The following is a 22,836-nucleotide window of genomic DNA, read 5'->3' as shown; positions in this document are numbered from 1 at the left end:
CAAGCTCATTCACGCCTGTGGCAACACGAAGAACGAAGGTTCCCACAGTGGCCAGAGGTCCGCTTGTGATTCTGAAAGAATGAAGAAGAAGGGTTCTGGAGTGAAGGAAGAACAAAGGAAGAAGGCGCGAGATTCTGAAATAGGTAATATTTTTCATAAAATAATATAAGTATTTTTTTAAGATCAAATAAGACTTCAAAACATTATATTTTAAATAACAATTTTCACAAAATCAAATATTACTTTTTATAAAAATCAAATAAAACATTTCTTAAGAGCAAATATGACTTTTTTATTCATAGATGAGACTTTTTTTTTTTAACTATGAATCATATTTTCATAAAATCAGATAATTTTTTTCTCAACAAAATAAAACTTTTTTAGATCAAATAAGAACTTTAATTCTTAAATAAGACTTTGTTTAAATGTGAATTAGATTTTTTATGAAATCTAATAAGTTTTTTGTTAAGAGTAAATAAAACTTTTCTTAATAACAAATGGTAAGACGACTTTCTTTGAAAATAAAAATTTTCATATAATCAAGTGAGACCTTTTTATGAAATAAACGAGTTTATAAATAAAGAGTACAATTAAATTTGAAAAAACTTTGTCGTGCAATGGATGAGATATTAGTTTATTGAGTCAAATTAAGGTCTTGGGTTCAATCATCCATTTATATACATTAATTTAATTTTTTTTGTAAGGAAGGATTGACCCGCGCCCTATCCTCGCCCGCCCTTAGCCCACTCCCAGTCCATCTTTGGCCCGCTTCTGGTTTGCTTCATGAATCATGACCCCAATTTCATACAAGATCACATCTTCCGTTTATTATAATGCTATTTAGACATAATCGTATATAAATGGATAATTATAAACATATATATTAAAATTAAAATCCTAAAACGAATATAAATGGACAATTATAAGCATAAAAAATTTAAAATCCTAAAACATATCGATTTTCAAAGACGTAGCCTAGGAAAAGAGAGAGTACGAGTATTTCAAATAGTAAACAAGTAGTTGTTGAAAGCCATATAGAAATATTTTTCAAAGCACTATAACAAGTCAAAAATAGTACTCCCTCCATCCACGAAAAAGTACGGCACAATTTTTATTTTTATCTTCCATTTTTTAGGCTGTCAGTATCTGGATTTTGAAGCCATTAGAGGTTAAGTGAATAAGGTGAAACAAAATCAATAAGACATTAGTATGGTATGATTCAGCCAACTTAAGCTAATTGATCGAGACACCAAATTGGGATACTATTGATATGTTTAATGTTTGGCTTTAACAACTCTGTATTGGTGGCAGGACCAACAATTGGACCCTAGTATACAAAGCCTATAAATTAAAAATGGAGACAATTATCAAACAGCTGCAAATCGACAAAATTACGAGGAATAATCGGCAGATCTCATTGCACACATTTGATTTGCATGCGCTGAACAATCAGTTAAAACAGAGTTGGCCTATCTGAACAAACAGGGTCGGTCTCTCTACGGAAAAGCATCATCACTTTTCAGATCCTTTATCTATAATGGGTATGAATCAAGGAACGAATACCCAAAACATTCACACCTAAAACTTTGAGCAACATTGATAAAAGATGAATAATGTTTATTTCAAATAACCATCTTAATTAAATAATACATGATCCATATGTCTCACATTCAAGCATCCAATAACAAATAAAAGATTCGAAAAACTAAGTGGTCCGACTCAACAGAAACACTTTCAAATATCATAGAACAACTTGTGAAACGCCTCCATATGCGGCTTGAGCAGCGTGATCTCAAGCAACCAACTCCCATTTCTCTCCGCATCAACGAACATAAAACCCTTCCCTTCATACGGAGCCGCTGCCGGCCCGGCATAAACTGGCTTCCCCCAACCGAAATCCGCCTCGTAAAAGGGCAGCCGCACCCAGCTCGTGATATCAAAATTAGGGCACTTGACGGTCTTATCGCTGCGGGTGGTGGTGTGGATATTCGGCAGCTTCAGCTCCAAGTAGTCGATAGCCGACCTCAAATACTCGTCGTTCATTCGGGCCACCGCCTCGTGGACTTTCTCCACCGCAAACCCCAGCGGATTCGCCACCAGTTCGCCGCACAGAGCGGTCGACGTTGTATAGAAGATCACGTTGCCGAAGAAACCCGGCGGCAGGGGCGGCCGCAGCCTGGAACGCCCGTCCACCGAGATTTGCAGCTTGGTTTGTTGGTCTGGGGGGAGGCTGCGGGCCGCGCAGACGCAGCGCCACACGTGGGCGGTGACCGCCTCGTACGTGGTGTAACCGTTGCATCTCTGCTTGAGGGCGCGGAGGTGGTCGGGAGTGAGGCTGAATGTTGAGTGTAATGTGTCGGTGTTGGGGGGAGAGAGAGGGGTTATGAGCGGCGGCGGGGGCTGGTATTCGTCGTGGGGGAATTGCGGTTGCGGCGGGCTGCGCGCCGAGAGGAGGCGGCGGTCGTGGAACGGGGGGAAGGCCGCAGCGGTTAGGCCGCGAGCGGTGTCGGCCCACGTGTTGATGTAATGGAGGGCGGCGATCCCGTCGAAAACGTGGTGGTCGTTTGCAACGCCCAAGGAAATGCTACCGCATTTGAAGCGAGTCAACTGCAAGAATAGGGAGTATAAAAGGGTTGTAGTAATCTGGTTATTTGCAGAGATGAGAATTGAGAAGAGACCTGCAGCAGCGAAAGTGGCCAGGTGGAAATCCCCCGGGAATAATCGACTTTAGGGACGAGACTGAGGTCGGGGGCGCGGGCCCTGAAATCAGACAAGTCATCGACTGCGGCGTCGCACTCCGCCTCCACGAACAACACTCCCTCGGCGTTGCAGTTAATCTGGAAGCGCCCGTTATCCGCCTTCTCCAGCCTCCCTGCAACCGGGTAGAAGTCAACCAGGACCCGCCCAAGTGCCGCCTTCAGCAACGCAACGTCCAAGAAGTTGGCCGCGCCATTGGAGCGGTACAAGTAGACGCTCCGGCTGTGATAGGTAGCAGGCATGTGTAAGTCCAAATTCGACAGCCACATAATCCCACTTGGCGTTTCTGACGTTGGCCTCACCATCGTCGATTCTTTCACATTCAACCCCATGCTGTCCAATTTCCTACTTCCCACAACCTATGGAATGGAATGGAATACTATAAAAGGACATTAGAGTGATTGAGACTTGAGAGCGAAGATAGTTGGGCATTAATTCAAACAGGATGTATAGCCATATCATAACGTCGGTAGCTCTAAAATTACTATTAATCCGCCCACCAAAATTAATTATGGTAATTTTATTATTTGTGACATTCATTATTTATGGTAACTAAATAATTCTATGCAAATCAAATCCTAAAACTAAATAATTCTATGCAAATCAAATCCTAAATTACCTACAACTAATTAAATTCAAATCATATATTCATATCACACTTCTCCAAAACTCAAGATTTCTCCAAATCATACCGAATAACCCACTTCTTAAAACTCAAGATTTTTTCCAAATCATATCAGCTCAACCATCTTTTATTTTTTTCTTTGGTTTTTTCTTCTATTAAGTTTTATCTGCCTCATTTTTTTTATCTATAGAAAAATTTGGGTGATTCTTATCATTTTAGAAAGATATATTACAAAACACAACAGAAATCCATCCTTCAACAACACTATGCAAAATTTAAATAAAATTCGTAAGTCTAGCTATATATATATATATATATATATATATATATATATATATAGGGTGCGGTTATAGTGAGAACCACAATTATCGTGAGAACATAAGAACCAATAAAATTACTGCATCTGCTATACAAATTAATGCATCCGCTATTAAATTTAATGCATCAAAAAAAAATAATTTTTTTGCTCCCTTCAGGATTCGAACCCAGCATCTGCATCCATCCACCAAGATGATGCATCCACCGTAGATCTTGATGATCGAATGGCTTAAAATGGTTCTCTGTTCTTATTTTATTAGTGGTTCTTATTTGAACCTCTCCCTATATATATATATATATATATATATAGGGGTGGGCTAGAATAAAAACACTCTTAAGTGTATAAATATATATATATAATCAATTTTGTCTAATTTAAGATTGATATTATCCAATAGAAAATGTGCTTTAGGCAATCCATAATTCAATTTTATCATAAACACGACAAAATGTGTTTTATGCAGAAAATATAATAACACATGTAATGAAGATATTTTCCTTTTCTCTTAAAAAAAAAGAAAAAGAAGATACACATCACATTTTTGCAGGAAATATATAATTAGATTGCATGATATATATAAATAAAATAAAATAGCAGATATGCATTACATTTTTTGAATAAATCTTTTTTTTCATATGATTTATGCAAAAATTAAGATAAAAAATCATATGTAATTATAGTAAATAATTAAGTGATAAAACAAACTGTAATTTAAGTAATTGTATAATTTGTATTTTTGATATAAATGGCGAACTATATAAATACATTCAATATATAGACATGAAACCGATATAAAAATAAATAAATAAGTAATGAAAAGGAACTCTTACCATGTGTGTATGTTATCGATATTATCATTGTTTTATACTTATATAATAGCTTTATATAGTACAAATATAAGTAATAAGTAAGTAATCACTACTTACTTATGTTATGAGTTTATTATTAAATTGAGATTTTATACAAAAAAGAAAGGAAAAAACAAAACCAAAAACCCTTGAAAGCATAAGAAGCAGACTAAGGGCCCGAGTCTCAAAAATGAGCTCGTCTAACAACTTATGTTATGAGTTTAAAATAAAAATAAAAACTAAAAATATATTATGTCCGAATAATCATTTTTTATGTTGCAAGAATAATGACTATATTACATTATACTAAACACAAAAATTAATACTATAAATTATAAAATTGAAAGGAATATTTTTTTAAAAAAATTGTTACATCCAAAGAAAAACAAAACACATTCACATTCTAGTCTTCTAGGTGACTTGAATCCCCGACCTATTGATTGGAGGAGAAGCATTGAAAGGAATATAACTAGGATAATAATGTATCATATATCATACATTGATCACATTGTTTGATTATTTTATAGAAATATATAGTATAATGCAAAAAAAATATAAGGCATTACTAAAATTGAAAATAAAAATAAAATAATAGAAATGGGTATAATATTTTTAATGGTGTCAGACGTTAACACCATTATTCAATTATTTCAAAAGGCTATAATATATTGCAATATTTTTTAATATATTAGTAGTAAAATTGAAAATAAAGATAAGAAAAATAATAGGAGTCCATATGACAGTGAGAATAGTGCCACACATTAACTACATTGTTCTGAGTATTTATATAAATTAAATATACTCTTTTCGTCCACGATATTGTTTTCATTTTTGCTATTTTGGTCCATCCATAATATCGTTTCTAGTTTCATTTATAGTAGTAGCGTCCACAAATTTCCACTCACAACAATAGTTGAACCCAAACTTCACTCACAATATTATCACTATTATCAACTATTATCCACCACTTTCTTAAAACTCATGTCGTTCACAAAGTAGAAACAATATCGTGAACGGAGGTACTATAAAATTAAAGTTCTTATTGCGATCATTAATTTGATATGTATATTAAATATTTTTATAATTAGTTGAATTTTACAATTTTAGAAAGAAACTAAAAAAAAAAAAGATAAAGGAAAATGAAATAAAAAGAAAAAATATAGTTTATAAATATACTTTTAATTTTACTATAACTACAAAATTACCACTCAGTTTTGAAACAAATATGAAAATCTTAGGTTTTTAATATAGTATAAATATGTTATATTATAAAGTATTAGAATATATTAGTTAAATTGAAATAAATTAATTAGTGACTAAAAGAAAAATCACTATAATTGTGAGAATAATGTCACAATATTAACCGCATCGTCTAATTAATGAATTTGGGTGTTCGGTGTCTGAATTCGACAAGGAACTCCCAACGCCCGACATCTGGCCCGCACAACAAGTTAATTTTATAATATTAAGTTATTAACTAATAAAATGATGAGCTATATATATATGAAACATGTACATTACCAGCGTTGCCCAAATATAAATTGTATTGATTTTTTATTTTTCTTTTCACTATAGTTTTCTAGTATTTTTTTTCCAACATTGTCGTTACTTTGGTTTTTTCTTAACTTTTTAGTCATTTATTATGGTTTTTGCCAACTTTTATCTTTCATTTATTTTATTTTTTCAATTTTTTAATCAAATAAATGTAACTAAAAAAATTGAAATAATCAAAATAAGTAAAATACAACTAAAATTAGTGATTCATGGAATCCTTTTATTATTCTTTTTGCCGACTTTTGCATTCCCTTTTTCTGATCGAACCCTTTCAATCAAAAGGAAAAATGAAATTGAAATAATTAGTGGAGTAAAACATAATAAAGCTTAGCAGAACCGATCACCTACCCACCATGGACATGAATCACTAATATTTATGAAAAGAAGTTCTTTAATTATTATGGAAATATACAACTTTCACTTTTACTAATTTACCTAAATTGTCGGTTGAGGTTAGATAGGTAAAACACTTTTTTTTTTTTTTTGGTCAGAAAAGAAATTAATTGAAGAAAGGAAGACACCAGAGGTGCCTAAGCAAAGCTTATTTACAAAGAAGGGAGCAAATGGACGACGAGCACCACTCTCTAAATGAGAGTTCGCCTCTAAGGATGTTAAAAATGGAGTTCCAACTCCACATTCTGGCTTTGATTTCCAAAACGACTTGATCAATCTCCCAAGACTTATCATCGAATCTGCTTTCGTTCCTTGGCCTCCAGACAACCCAGACGAAACAACTCCAAAGGGCCGAGAGGAATCTCCCGCAATTCTTGCTCGAGCCCAGCTGTGAGAAGGAAAGGAAATGATCTAGAATAGCAGAGGGTCGTACCGACTGGAACCCGAGCCAAGTGTACAAATGATTCCAGATCATATCAATCTTTGGGCATTGGAGGAAGATGTGATTTGCTGTCTCATCTTGGGCAAAGCATCCGTTGCAGAATCTCTCAACGACTCCCACTTCAATCTGCCTTTTGACCAGGTTATTGCAGGTGGGGAGTCTGTTAAAGAGAGCTCTCCACGCTGTCATTCGCGCCTTGTGTGGAGCCGGCGATTTCCAGATTTTTCTAGCTGCCATCACTGCAGGAGGAAGCTCGGCCTTGTCTTCTTTAAGGCCCTTGATAATTCGGTAGGCCGAGTTAGTTGTGTACGTCCCACTCTTGTGCCCTCTCCACTCCCAGCGATCTTCGCAGTCAGATTTAGGCGAGACTCCGGAGATAAAAGTGGTCAGCGAATGCACCACTTCGAGCTCTCTGTCCAGGAGGTCTCTCCTCCATTGAAAATCCCAGACCCATCTCCCGTTAGACCACCTTCCCATCTCCTTGATAGTAGCCTCCTTATCAGCACAGAGGCGAAACAATCTCGGGAAGACAACTGACAAAGCCTCCTCCCCTACCCAGGTGTGTCTCCAAAATTTTGTGTTGCCTTCATCTCCAATTTTTCTCCTCACGTTTCGGTGAAACCAGGCCCCAACCGCCCCCGTGCCAAGGTGAACAATTTTATTCCACCAACCTCCGCCTCGGTTTTGAAGCGCCGCGCCACTCGATCCATCTTCGCCCCAAAAGAGCTCGCCGTGAACGGACTTGATCACTTTAAACCACAGCGCCTCCTTTCCGGTCAGCGCTCTCCAAATCCATTTCAATACGAGGGCATTATTGAACCATTCGAAGTTTTTAAATCCCAGCCCACCGTCTCTTTTGTCTTTACAAAGATCAGACCATTTGATCCACGCAATGGAGTCGGACGAAGCCTTTCCACCCCAGAGGAATCGACGGCAAATAGAGTTGAGTGTTTTGACCGTAGACTTCGGAATAGGGGAGAAAGCCAGCTGATATGTGGGGATAGATTGCAGTGCAGCCATGACTAAGGTACTTCTCCCAGCCAAAGAAAGATTTTGATTCTCTCATCCTTCAACTCTCTTTCGGACTTTGTCTGTGACATACTTCCAGTCCTCCACTATATTAGTTCTACCTCCAACTTTGACTCCCAAATATTTGAAGGGCATCGAGTCAATACGGCAGTTCAGTTCTCCAGCCATTGCGACCATAGTGCCTTCGTCGATACCAATTCCCAAGAGGGAACTTTTGTTAAAATTGACACTAAGGCCAGAAATCCATTGGAAAAGGTTCAAGATATGTTTGATCGCCTTGACATTCTTGGTATCGTGATCAAGAAGGAAAATAGAATCGTCTGCGTACTGAAGATGGGACACCTTTAGCTGCTCTCTTCCAATTTTGGCTGGGGAAATGAGGTTTCTGTTCGCAGCTCGATCGATGAGAGAGTGGAGCCCCTCGGCAGCAATGAGGAACAGGAAAGGTGAGAGTGGATCTCCCTGCCGGAGTCCTCTCTCAAGCTTGAATTCACCGGACGGAGAGCCGTTGATAAGAACATTCGCCGAGGCCGAAGAGAGACATCCAAATATCCACTTTCGCCAAACTGGAAAGATGAGCAAAGTCGAATTCTTCCAAAAACAATATATTTTCGATAAAATTGAGAAGGCGGCGATAATGAGTTCAGAAACAAAATCATTTAAATCGATGATGAATGCGACAATTACGTGAAATCAAATAGAGATGAAATTATTTAATTAACTATACTCTTATATGATTCACATAAAATCGACATATATTGATAGCACAAAAATTAAAATAGAATTACCTGGAAGATGAGAGAATTAGAAATACAAAACACTATATCAGTTAATTTGCACTAATTAAATATTAATAATTAATTAAAGAAAATTACTAAAATATCCTATTATGTATATACATAATATGTATAAATAGCACTACTCAGAATTTAAAACTTTAATTTTCATTATAAATATCAGGTAAGGTGCATATTTCACAAAAACACACACAACAACACGCAGATTACTATCATAAATAGAAAGGAAAACACATACACAAAACACAGAAGGAGCGAACAAGTTCAAACGATGAAGTGTTGAAAGGTTTCATTTGCAGAGAATTAACACAAACATAATTAAATAGTTGACAGTTAACCTTATTGCGTTTCGTAAGAGTGCCACCGCTGGTGTAGTGCCTCGAACCGGACTGTCTCTGATCTCGACGACCAGAGCCACCGCTGGTGTAGGCCTCATCCCGTGGTACGACTTGCTCCGATCTCGACGACCAGAGCAACCGCTGGTGTAGATCTCGTGAGAGAGCATACCGGATTTTTGAGGCGCTGTGAAAAGGGGATCTCGAGTATTAGGAACACAGCACCTCCTCCCTCCGAGCAGCAGCAGATGGGGCGGCTGCGCACCTCCTTGAGCTCCTGAGAAGCGAGTACGAACGACGGACTGCTACTGACAAGCGAGGCGGCTACGCACCTCTTGAGCTCCGCCGCCAGCGACACCACGTTACGCCGGAAACCGCATCACCACCGGCGGCGCAGCCCACGATCTCGCCTCCCATCTTCGACGTCTGCAGCAGAAACAGATCTCGCCTCCCATTACAGAGCCCATCCTCGATCCGGCACTGCGCCCACATCGGAGTCCCTAGCCGCCACAGGACTGGAACATCGTCCTGCTGCTCCGGCGGTCTCGCCGGCCGGAGCTCATGATAAGGGAGCTTCACCTCACTCAAGCTTTAACTCGATGATTCATTCGGCTGCTCGGGCCACCTCGTCGGCCGGAACTCAAGATAAGGGATTCCTAAATCTCCCATCTGTTTCTGCGAATTTTGAACAACCGGCTGATTCCTTGCCTCCGCTTGCTGCTGGGGGAAAAGATCTGATCTCTGCCTACGAACAGAGTATTCTAGCCACTGTCGATGCCAGATCCTCTACGGGGGTGCAACCGACGACACTAGACACTCATTTCTCTCCTGGAAATAACCCTTCTCATGCTGCTGCGACAAAGACTTGCTATCCTGATGGCTCCGGCGCGAAGAGGGATTTTCTCCAAGATAATCAACGTGGTTCTTACGCTGGTGCGGTTGCCCCCCGCCTTTTGCGACGCCCAGATGTCTTTGCTCATAAGTTCACGGCGCTTCAGGCACAAGAATCAGGTCATGGCTTTACTCTTTCTTTGCCTTCTGAATTTTGCAAGAAACGGTTTGAGGAATTTCGATACACAATTATTGGAAAACTGTTATTGGAAAAAGGTGATACGCCTCGTCCTACCGCTGAACTTAAGCAGGAACTACAATCGATATGGAAGATTTCATCGGAGTGGAAGTTGATTCCAATGTGTAAGGGCTTTTATATCTTGAAGTTTGATACAATGGAGGATAAGAACATTGTTAAGGATCGAAAGTTCTGGAAGTTGTCGAAGGGATCCCTTCGTATGAGGGAGTGGGTGAAAGGGTTTAATCCCTATAAGGAAGTTTCTTCGTTGAGCCAAGTTTGGGTTAGAATATATAATCTTCCTGTGGAGTTCTGGCATCCTGAAGTTATCACAGCTATTGGCAACGTTGTTGGCACTTCTATTAAAATTGATGGGGCGTCTGCCTATGCCGATGTTGGGCATTATGTTCGGCTGCTTGTCGAAGTTGATTTATCGCTTCCGCTGCAAGAGTCGATGCAAGTTCAAGGAGATGATATGGCTTATCACGTAGAATTCTATTATGAGAAATTACCTCTTTACTGTACACATTGCAGGATCACTGGGCATTGTGTTGATAATTGCAATAAGAAACAACCTCGAGTGGAGATCACAGATCAGGTTAAGGTGAATTCAGAAAAGGAAAATGTGATAACTAAGGGAGATAACCAAACTGATCCAGGGAGTCGCAAGAATTCAGCAGAGGTTCTCAAAAGACCGGTGCCGGAGGGTCCTCAATGGCAGGTGGTTCCGGCTTCGGGACATACTCAGCAGGAGAAGCAGCAACTTTCCCCGCGAACTCAGGATAAAAATCGGTTTGCGCTACTCTCAGAGGAGGCGGCAGATGGCTCACAATCTCAGCAAGAGCCCGAGCAGCAGCAGGCTGCTCCTTTGACGGAGCAACAACAGTTCACGCCGAGGGGACCGGTGTTGGTTGTGGGTTCTCCGGCTTTGAGGGCAACTTCTCCTACTAAAGCCAATTGTCTTAACGTTCTTGCTATTGAGGATTCAAGTCATGGGATCGATGCGGCTACGATGACTGAACCAGATTTTTTGGGCATCCATGCTTCCCAAGTGGTACTCGAGAAACCGTCTGGGTCAGTGTCTACCACACATGTTGTGCCTAATTCTAGTAGTGGCATTCCCACAGCCGCTATTACGACTTCAGCATCTCAGGATGCGCCTTGCATCGCTCGCACCCCTGAGTCTGGTGTTTCAATCGTTCCTCTGCATGATGACTCGACTCATGCAACTGGCGGACAGCAACCTTCTACACGTGTGGCCTCGGGGAGGAGTGATATGCCTCTTGATCAGGTTCGCCCAGCCTCATCAACAGTCGAGCTCACTGAAGCTCCTACGGGCAAGCGAGGCAGAGGGCGTCCTAAGGGCGCTACCAAGCAATTCGGGAAAGGGGGGTTTCTGATACCTCTTTAAAGCACTGGTTACGACATCCTGCTATTCCAGGCTCCAATATTAGTAGACCTTCGGATATTCCCGGGGATGCAGCGGCTCTTGCGATGACGGGGGTCTCTTATCAACGTTGGGGGGACATCATGGATTCTGATATTCATACGGTCTCTAATCAACGTTGGGGGGACATCATGGATTCTGATATTCATACGGTCTCTAATCAACGTTGGGGGGACATCATAGATTCTTATAATCATACGGAGGATGATGCTCTTGATTTTTGATTGTCATGGGGTTCCTGCTATGTAGCTCCTGCACATTTCTTGACTCTTTTTTCCTCTCACGATGTTTTTCCCTCTGGGTCTTCGCCGTTATAGTTTCGTAGCCCGTTAGTTTGCGTCTGTTGTGCCTTCAACGGGTTTTCTTTGTTTTTTTCGTTTTTCTTTTTCTCAATAAAATTCCAATTCAGCAGAAAGGTTTCATTTGCAATTCAATGCATTATTGAAATATTTTAGAAACATACTCCCTCAGTTCGGTTAGTAGTGGCTCATTACGTTTGAACTTAAAAAAATGTACAATTAGTTAAAAAGGATAAGGTATATATATTTCAAAAGTTAAATTTTTATTATTTAAGAAATGCATTTATAACGGGACAATTGGAAGGAATAATGGGTAAATTAAATTCTGAGTCAGAACTGATAAATATTAAAAAAAATTAAGCCTGGCCATATCAACATGTCCATATTAGGATATTAAATGAGTCTAGAGACAGCAATGGTTATGGCATGTAAGCAGAGGTAGTTGAAGAAGAAGGTGGCCACGCTAATTAGCTGGAAAAATCTAGAGAATTCAGCATATATATTATGGAAAGCTATAGCCTAGGTAGTTGAATCCCATGGAGGGTACGGTGCCCACGTTAATTAGCTAGAAAAATATCTACATGTAGTTGAATCTCATGGAACTGAATATAGCCACGTAAATTAGCTGGAAAATTAATTTCTCCAAGTAACAGTCAAGATGAGTTTTTCAGGATAAGTTATTATTTTTAGGCTGCGTTTACTTTGATGGATAAATTTATTCATAGAAAATTATAGATAACACAAATTTATGTCTTTAAATTTATCCTTACTTTGATGGATATTATCAAGTGAAAATAAGGAAGGAAAAATAATGAGCATCTCTTTTGTGTCAAATGTTGGAAAATGAAGGATAAATTTAAAGGCATAAATTTGTGTTATATATAATTTTCTATGGATAAATTTATCCATCAAAGTAAACGCAACCTTAGGGTAAATACTCCCTCCGTCCCACCATTTTAGTCCCTTATTCCATTTTGAGATGTCCCAAAAAGATAGTCCACTTTTCTAATTAATACTCCCTTCGTCCCAATAATGAAGACACACTTCATTTGGGCACGGAGATTAAGGAGAGATAATTTAGGTGATAAAGTGAGATAGTTTAGGTGATAAAGTGTTGTGGCCCACATCATTAGCGTATTTGATTAGTTTAAGTTTAGTGAATTTATTTAATGTTTAAGCTGGAATTTAAATTTTTTAACTTCAAAAATTTTGAAAATTTTAATTAATTTAATTTAATTTAATTTTTCTTTTTGTCCAGAATTTATATTCAATTGAATTCAATTTATATTTAACCTTCTCTGTTTCCACGGCCCTGCCGTCCTCCGCCGTACACCCACCGCCCCCTTCCACCACCCCGCCGCCCCCATGTCCACGGCCCTGCCGTCCTCCGCCGCAAAACCAAAATCGAACCAAAGAGGACTAAAATTGAGAAGGGGAAGGAGAAAGAGGTTTGTGGGGGAAGCCAAATTCAATTGGAAGCAAAAAAGAACTCAAATCTGAAATCTGAAATTGTAACTCTGAAATTGAAATCTAAAACTCAAATTGAACTCAAATCTGAAATCGAAACTCAAATTGAAATCAAAATCGATCTGAAAAATTGAAATCAAAATCGAAAACAGATCAACTCGAAAATCTGAAATTGAAAGAAACCTCCCGGATTTGGATCGAGTCACTTTTGGATCTGAAATCAAAAACCTCTCGATTTTTGGATCTGAAATCAAAATCTCACGCCACGCTACCAGTGGTGAGGGTGCGACGCCAGTGGTGGCTCGCTGCTGCTGTTCTTCCGGCGTCGACAGAGAGGGGGCGAGACAGAGGCGAGACCGGTGGCGCAGAGAGAGAGGGTGAGACGGAGGTTCAGTTGATGTTCGCCGGAGTTCTGTGAGGTAAATGAGAGAAGGGGTTTGACCGTTTGAGGGATAATCAGAGAGAAAGATGGAGGGGCTAGGGCTCGGCAGAGCAGCGGCGGCGGCGGCGGCGGTGATGAGAGAGAGAGGGCGTGATGAGGGTGGCTACCGCCGGCAGGGCAGCGGCGGCGCCGTGGTCAGGGCAGCGGCGGCGGCGGCACCAAGAGAGCCGAGAGAGATAGGATGAGTGAGAATATTCAAGAGAGGGAGAGAGGATTTAGAGTTTTATTAGACTTTTATACCCTAATTAGTGATAAATTAATTAATGATTGTTAGGTGCTAATTCTTTCCTTATTTGGAAGTGTGTCTTTATTATTGGGACACCCCAATAAGGAAAGTGTGTCTTCAATAATGGGACGGAGGGAGTACTATATAAAAATATTATTTTTACTAAATTAACCTTATTTAATGCTTCACTTAAATGTGAAAAGGATGTGTGAAAATAATAAATAAGGGTATAAAAGATAAAAATATAAAAATTAAATGCATTTTCTTAATATGTGTGAAAAGTGAGAGGGGACTAAAATGGTGGGACGGATGAAGTACTTTTTATCCCATCATTTTAGCAGTTAACAAAAATATTCTATCATTAACAAATATATATATAGGGTAGGGCTACCGTGAGAGCACTTCTTAAAATAAGAAATAAGAATTAAGAAAAATGTATGAATTTATGTAGAACACGTATGAATTTGCTGTATAAAGGTATAAAATGCGAAAATTAAATTTTTACAACCTTTGAGGTTCGAAGTCAGGACCATGAATTCATCCAACAGGATGATGAATCAACAGTATATCTTGATAATCTAAAGGCTGAAAATAATTCTTATTTTAGTGTACTTATTTTAGTACACGTATAAAATAAATCTTAACAAGAACTATTTTTGTCCATTTGATCTGCAAGATCCAATGGCTTGAAATCATCTTAAAATTCATACATCAAAAACACGTCTATATAGTATGAGGAGTTTAGTGTAATTTAACCAATCTTAACAAACTAAATCTTAACAAACCAAATCGTGTTTTACAAGGATTTGACTAGATTTAATAATAAAATTACTTCCATATCTTAACAAACCAAATATTTGATAATTCATGATTAGCCATTAACACGTGATTGCTTTAGTTGATTTCTCTTCTACAAACGTGAATCACAATTTCCTCTCTCGTCAGACGTTCATTCAACATCACAATTTTTTTTATCAAAGATAATCATGGATCACCCAGGTATTTGCGTTGTTCTTCATAATTTTTATTATTCCATTAATTCCAATTACTTGTTGATTAAAACTCCAAATAATTTTGAAAACTATATTTGATTTCTCTATATTACTGTTTCTTGATTCGTACTCCAAATATATTGGTGAATTCAGTGTCGTGAACTATGAATGCAAGATAAATGAATTTTGTGATAGTTCCTAATTAAGTTTTAAGAATCGTGAATTGTTAGAAGAATTCATATAAATTGTTAAGTGTTAAATTTTTAGAATAAACCAATTTTCTCAATATTACAGATTCTTGATTCGTACTCCAAATTGTTAAGTTTTAAGAATCCTTAACCAAGCTGAAAATAGTTGCCCATTAATTTCATATAATAAACTTAAGGGAAAATTGCACCTAAATACACAAACTTTGCCAAAAATCCATATTTGACGCGAAGTTAGGATTTTACATTTTAATACACCAACTTTCGTTGTTGTCCAAATTTGACACGACTTAATTCTTAAAAATTCAAAAAACAAACCCTTTTTGTAAATAATTATACAAAGACCCACTTATGTTTAGGGATGGCAGTGGATCTTGGACCCGGTCCAGATCCGTGGATCCAGATCCGTTTTTACGGATCTGGATCTCAATTTTTTGGAACGGATCTGGATCTGGATCTCAGTTTTGAAAACGGATCTGGATCTGGATCTTGAAATTTTAGATCCGGATCCGGCCCAGATCCGACCCGTGGATCCGTTTTATTTTATATATATATTTTATATTTTATATTTAGTTTACTAATAATATTAACTAAATTAAAAATAATAAATAAATTATATTCAAAAGAATAAAAACTAAAAGTAATTAGATAAAAGTATTTTGTGTTATATTTTTCATGATGGAAATTAGATGTTGTTGATTTTGTGAATTTTTTTTAATTTAATTTGAAAATAGTAGATCCATGGATCTGGACCCGTGGACCCGCGGATCTGACGGATCTGGATCTGGATCCAAAATTTTCAGATCCACGGATCTGGATCTGGATCTAGTATATGAAAACGGATCTGGATCTGGTATTGGCCAGACCCGGTCCAGATCCGGCCCGTTGCCATCCCTACTTATGTTATAATTTGGGACATTTAAACCAAAATAAAATATTTTCTTATGATGTTTTCTTTTAGACCATTTTAGGTGCGGATAAAAGATTTAAAAAAAAACATCATAAGGAAATATCTTGTTTTGGTTTAAACTTGGCTGCCAAGAATTAAAATTTGTGGCTGAAAATGGAAACAAATTGTGGCTTAAAATAAAAGACACGTGATTGCTATTGAAGAAGGAAATTGCTAAAAATTTATGGGCTCTAATTCAATTGAAGCCCAATGAAAATAAATGCTTAGTAAGGCCCAATTATGTAAATATTTATTTAGGCCCAATTTTGAGCACATGAGTTTTTATTTGCTAAAGTTATAATTTATAACTTAAAATGATCTATCTAACTAGGGGCGCGACTAGATTCATCACAAACTCAATAATTTCCAAATAAAATTTGCAAAGGAAATAAACGGTTTTGGGCTGTGACAATGTCTTTTGATTGCTGTATTATTTTGTTCTATTAATAATTTTTCTACATAAAATAAATAGATCGAAATGCATAATACAATAAATCAAAATGTCATAAATAAAAAAGAAAATGAGAAAACAAATAATAAAAAACACTTAAAGAAAAATTTAAACATCTCCTATATTTAGAAAAATAAAAATAAATAAATAAATAAAAATTATTCAATTTATATAATTATAATTTATTTAATTATTTTAAATTCATTATATACCTAAATAAATTACTTTCCATGATCTTTCATTATATTGTCCAAGGTAAAACTAAACAAAAACAGTAAAATTGTGTTTTGTCTACGGAATAAATAAAATAAAATAAAATTGTTACATACTTTTCGTCTTTTCTAAAACTTTTTCCGTGCATTGCACGGGGTGCTGAAATAGAAATTTTATTAAAAAGAAAAAGAAAAAAAGAGAGACCAGATACAAAGGAAGCAAGCAAAAGCACCCGCAAGAAACCCCGGGTAACCAAAAAACAAACTAAGACTAAGAGAACATTTTAAGAGGGTCGTCCTCGTCTAAATCGTCCTCTTCATCGTCCAACATATCGCCCCATTTTTTCTTCATTTTTGAAGAGGCCACAACCGACATAGCATGGGCTGCATCGGTAGAGTTAGAGGAGTTGATCACAAAGTTTTGCAGTATATGTCCTCGAGACTGAGCATACTTCACTTTATTCAGGAACTCCACAGGCGAAGAAGTGTCAAGACCTGGGCCATGCATATCGTCACGGCGTGCTGAGTTTTGGAAATCCGAAGACATGCCATTGATTATGATACGACGGAGCCTGTGCTTGATAGAAGAATCAGAAACTCTCCCCTTCTTGGTGATAGCCCCTTTCGGACGCCCTCGTGTACGAGAAATGGGTCCTGTCGTCCCAGTCAAAGTTAGCACAGCGTTGTTGTCAGTCACAACAGCAAGCGGCTGAACAATCAGAGGTGCAGAACTCCTCTCGTATTCCTGCTCAACTACCTCAATTTGGCTCTTTTCGTCTTTTAACCAATGGTGTTCCATATCCTTTCTACCCTGACTGTCCTGAGGGATGCAAGCATCTGAAGCTCGGTCTCCATCAGAAGGCGGCTTGTCCATGTTATCATCACCAACAAGTCTCTGTTCATCTTGCAACTCTAGAGAAACCAACACAGCAAAGGGATTGGATGAGGTAGGAGAGTCTGAAGAAGAGTTCAGTTTCTGTCCAAACTCAGGAATTTCCTTTCCAGCCCATGCTGGAGTTTCCTGATTTCCGGTGTAGGGACGAGGATGAACCCTGTGGTCATCTACCTTGGACTGACGACGTTCCTCGGTCGTGGTCGTTTTATTTCTTCTGCATTCGTTAGAATTATGTCCCACAACATTGCAGACGGAGCAGTAATAAGGCAAATTCTCATATCCAAACTTGACAGTAAAATCAATATCGCCACACTTAATATCTAAAGCTTCAGGAATATCAGCCGAAACATCTAACTCAACAAGAATTCTAGCAAAGTGACCCACATGAGCCTGTGCAGACTGACCATCAATCAAGATAGGCGTACCCACTTCTCGTGCGACCCCGGAAAGAACCTCTGGGTGCCAATATTCATGTGGCAAGTTAAAGATTCTAATCCAAACCTGAACCAGGGTAGAATTCGCTTTGTAGGGATCAAAATTCGGCACCCAAGCTTGGAGATGGAGTATACCTGAGCGTAAACGCCAAGTCGTTTTAGCGAAAGCCGCTGCCCTATCCTCGTCGGTGGTGAAATTAAAAGTGAAGTAACCTTTTCCGAGCGGATGAATCGACCAACCAGCAGCCGGTTTCCAAAGCTGCTGAAGTTCCTCCCAAAGATCCGCTGCAAACCGAGGTGACTCACCTTTGCGGAGGATCAGCCGGCCGTGAATCGCATGGGCGAAACGCTGGACTTGTCTTTGGTGGAAAGAAGGCTCTAAAACAAGGCAACGTTTGAGATCCACCAACTCTGGTCGGAGGATTGTATAGTCATGAGCGGGGACGTCCCTAGGCTTGGAAACTTGCTCTGTCGGACTGCCCTCCCTAGCTTTCAGTTTATCTGCAAAAGAGGCTTTCGGTGGCACCTTCGGAGCAGACAGCGGACTGGCCACTTTCGGATGGGCAGTCCCGATCGAGCGAGGCGGGATCAGGCCGTTAGGACCATCGGCCTGAGAAGAGACGCCGACAGTATGGGAAGTCATCACCGCAGCGATTTCCGGGAACGAAACATCAGCAGTAACTCTAGCAGCCTCCGCCGAACGATCTGTGACAGTGATGCTCGGAGGAGATTGTTTGTTGAAGATCCGCTCCGCAGGCGACGCACCAGCAGGCGGAGCAGCAACACCCGAACTTCGATCCAGAGAAGCGGTCTCGGAGTGCTCTCCTACAACCACGGAGTAACGAGGAGTATTTTGGAGAAAATTGTTAGAGACGACCGGCAGATTGAGCGCCCCTCTGTCGCCCTGTGAACTAAGTCCACCGGAAACCAAAGACAACGGCGGGAACCAACCAACGCTCGAGGGGCCATTGCCGCCGTTTGACGCCATCGAACGGACGGATCAGCAGCTGGAACCGGTGAGGGACGCGCTCCACGCGATCCGCCGCTGCTTGAGTAGCAAGCACCAGCGGTCGGCCGTCGCCGGCTTCACCTGCTGTACGATATGAATGATGAGTCTCTTACAAACCGTTTGAGTACTACCCAAGGATACTTTAGAAATGTTAGTCGTGAAAGCTCCGCTTGATCGATTTAAGTAAGAAATGATAAGATAGCAACGTTTAACATAGATATGTTACAACGTAGAAGAAATGTCATGAGATTAAGGTTTCACTTAAGTTATTCCACTTAAGTTTAGATTAGTTTCCACATAGAACTAGTCTTTCACATGGTTACACTATAGAAGCGATATATCTCGTGTATATCTATATATGTATGTATGTATGTATGTATGTATGTATGCCGAATGAGTCTCTTCGTCTGCTGATTCTCGTCCGTCAATCAGAATGGAAGGTGCACCAAGAGGACGTGGTAGAGGGCGCGGACGTGGCCGTGGGCGCGGTAGGGGATTTGTACCCGAAGAGCCTATTCCACAAGTAGCACCAAATCGCACAGCCGAGGAAAAGTTTCGCAAGGAAAAACCTCCAACGTTTGATGGATTGGGCGAACCTGCGGATGCCGAGAAATGGGTTAGGGCAATAGAACGGATCTTCAACTACATCCGTTGTGATGATGAGGATAAAGTGGCGTGCGCAACTTATCAGTTGGTGGACGAAGCTGACTTTTGGTGGGAGTCAGTGAGGCGGACAATGACTGACGAACAGTGGGAGAATTTCACATGGGAAGAATTCAAGGCTGAATTATATGAGAAGTATATACCAGGATGTTACCGACAGAAGAAACAGAATGAGTTTTGGAATCTGAGACAGAAAACGGGAACTGTGACCGAGTACGACAGGGCATTCAATCAGCTATCAAGATATGCTCCGACGTTGGTGGACAGTGATGAGAAACGCGCAGAGAAGTTCAGAAATGGACTGCGTCACGAGATAGCGATTTCCCTAGCAAGTCAAGGAGGTCTCACCTACGCGCAGACATTGAGCAGGGCTCTTACTATTGAGTCATTGTTGCCAAGGGAAAAAGGAAAATCCCTCGAGCAGTCTGGATTTGTACCATCTCAAGATGGTAGTAAGGGAAAGAGAAAATGGAATGAAGGAACTGGTGGAAACATTGGAAATGGGAAGAAACCATGGGTGGCGAATCAAAATCAGAACCAACATCAAAATCCACAACCTCAAGCAATGGTTCAAACTCCTTGCCCAAAGTGTCAAAAACTCCACCCGGGAGAATGTCTGAAAGGAATGAACGTCTGCTATAACTGCGGGGAGGCCGGGCATTATGTCTCGACGTGTCCAAAGAAGGGAGGAAGAGCACCACAACAACAAAATCCCGGGAACCAACAGCGACAAAACCAAGGTCCTAGAGGAAATCAGGGGCAACCACAATACGCTAGGGCCTATGCCATTAACCAACACCAAGCAGCGGGAGATCACGGAAACCTGGCAGGTACCATTAATGTTTTCGACGTGTCGATTATAGCTCTATTCAATATTGGAGTATCCTATTCTTCCATTTCATATGCTGCTTGTAAGAAATTAGAATTTACGCTACAATCATCCGTAACAACGTTAGAAGTTAGTACAACTGACGATGAAAGACTGCTACTAAGGACGTCACCGCGAACTCAGAGCTCGATATAGGCGCGGAAACATTTAGACATACTTACATGTTATTCCTATGATAGAATTTGATGCAATCCTCGAATTGGTTGACTTACTCAAGTCAGAGCCACGATACTTTTAAACAAGAGAAAGATCCCTCTTCGATCTTCAGGAGAGGACGAGACAAGTTTCCACGACATAACGACGTACCAGAGTTTGAGGAAAATTTTCTAGTTTGCTAAACGATATCGCGTTGTTAGGGAATTAAGTACGTATATGATTTAGTGCCGCACAAGAGTTGAGTGGAATGAAAGTCTAGTATCCAAACTAGATGACCCAGATATGCAATTTCGAGGACGAAATTTTTATAAGGAGGGAGGAATGTAACACCCCGCCTATTTATATTAAGTTTAGAATTTATTTTAAACTTAGATTAGGATGATTTACGCCGGAAAAATGAAAAATGATTTATATTTTAAATTCCAACAAAATTTATTTTCAGAAGCCTTTATAAAAATTTAGTCTTTTGAAATTTTGTGCATTTCATAAATTGAATTATATGAATATGTGATTATTCTATATGATTAGTATTTATTTGTACATGATTTAATTTAGGTCTATGTTAAGCTTTAATTTTTGAATGTGTTGGGCTTTGACAAATATTATTTTGGGCCCTAGTTTTAATTAAGCCTTCCTTGTTAATAATTAAGCCCAAAAATAGAAGCCCAACCCACGCTTCCTAGCTGCCAAGTACAGCACCTCCATTTTGACTCCTTCACCCATCTCAACATGCGCCACTCCTCCAAAGTCATCCAAAATCCCTATGATTAAGGGATTTTGGTTATTTTTTCAATCTTCACGTCACAGTCTCATTCACTCCTTCACCCAATTGTTCAATCCTTTCTCTTTAAAATATCATTCTTCATTCACCTTTTTTTCACAGCAAGCAGAGCGGCCATAGCTTGATTCAGCAACCTCAAACCTCAAACCCCTAAAGGTTTCATCTTTTAATTCCTGCTTATTTCATTTCACAGTTTGATTAAGAAACTCACTTCATTTTGTGTAAAGATTTTCACTGCAAGCAAGAATCACACACATACTTTCATCTCATCATTTCGGTGCATATACACATTTCATAAAGAGCAACAATTTCTTAAAATCACCAAGTGTTAAGGCATACAATTTATGTGCATATAGATACATACATGAAGCATGCCTGTTTTTAAAGAAAAGAAGGAAGAAAGGTTGAGTCTTGGTTGTGTGTTTACTGTCGAGTCGAGAATCGAGGGAGGCAGGGCACGGCGGTTGTGCCGCTGCTGCCCGGCCACGGTTGGAGAGAAGGAGGTGGGCTGGTCGGAGCTGGTCTGGGTGGAGGGCTGAGCGGAGGACGACGACGGCTCTGCCCGCTGCTGTCGGCGGTGGCGTGGTGGCCGCGACGCCGATGGATGGCGGCGGCTTCTCGCCGGAGAGAGAGTGGAGAGTTCAGCGCGGCGGTGGCGGATAGCTACTGCTGCTGCTTTCCGGCTGAAACAGAGGGAGTGGGGCGGCAAGGTCAGAGAGAGAGATGGGGCGGAGGCGGCGTCGTGTGTGGCGTCGTCGCTACCGGAAATTGAAGCTCGATCTAGATTTTGGGGATCTAGGGTTGGAGGCGGTGGTGGCCGGCTCTTCGCTGCTGCTGCCGTCGACTGCCGGAGTCGAGAGATGGGAGGTGGCTGTCGTGGTTTAGAGATCTAGGGCTGTGAGTGTGTGGGTGTGTGAGCTATCGAGAGAGAGGGAGATGGAGGTCAGGGGGCGACGGCGGTGGCCGGAGGCCGGCTGCTGTCATCCGCCGGAAGAGGGAAAATGGGGGAGCTGGGCGGCTGTGAGTGTGTGCGTGTGTGTGTGGAGTCGGCAGGTTTGAGAGAGAGAGAGAGAGAGATCAACATTTTTGTGTGTGTATGCGTGACTTAGGTTGTAGAAGAAGGGTGGGGGTTTGGGATGTGGGCCTTTGG

General features: G+C 40.0%; 1 protein-coding gene across 1 annotated transcript; it reads right to left on the bottom strand.

Annotated features, from left to right (window-relative positions):
- Positions 1–1,596: 1,596 nt before the first annotated feature.
- On the bottom strand, positions 1,597–3,250 carry LOC131005045 (rosmarinate synthase-like). The gene is made up of 2 exons (XM_057931839.1): positions 2,679–3,250; positions 1,597–2,607 (listed from the first exon to the last, which is right to left on the bottom strand). The coding sequence occupies exons 1-2, from the start codon at positions 3,087–3,089 to the stop codon at positions 1,735–1,737; spliced, it is 1,284 nt and encodes a 427-aa protein (XP_057787822.1). The 5' UTR covers positions 3,090–3,250; the 3' UTR covers positions 1,597–1,734.
- Positions 3,251–22,836: the final 19,586 nt, after the last annotated feature.

Source organism: Salvia miltiorrhiza, chromosome 1 (genome assembly GCF_028751815.1).
Source record: "Salvia miltiorrhiza cultivar Shanhuang (shh) chromosome 1, IMPLAD_Smil_shh, whole genome shotgun sequence".
In the NCBI taxonomy this organism is placed as follows: Eukaryota; Viridiplantae; Streptophyta; class Magnoliopsida; order Lamiales; family Lamiaceae; genus Salvia; species Salvia miltiorrhiza.
Note: the sequence above shows the minus strand (reverse complement) of the source record. Positions and strands in the feature narration are given on the sequence as shown.

Excerpts from the sequence above, each read along its gene's own strand:
- LOC131005045 (XM_057931839.1), bottom strand. The coding sequence starts at position 3,089 with ATGGGGTTGAATGTGAAAGAATCGACGATGGTGAGGCCAACGTCAGAA. Across the intron at positions 2,608-2,678 it reads GGCCACTTTCGCTGCTGCAG|TTGACTCGCTTCAAATGCGG; the intron begins GTCTCTTCTCAA and ends CTATTCTTGCAG.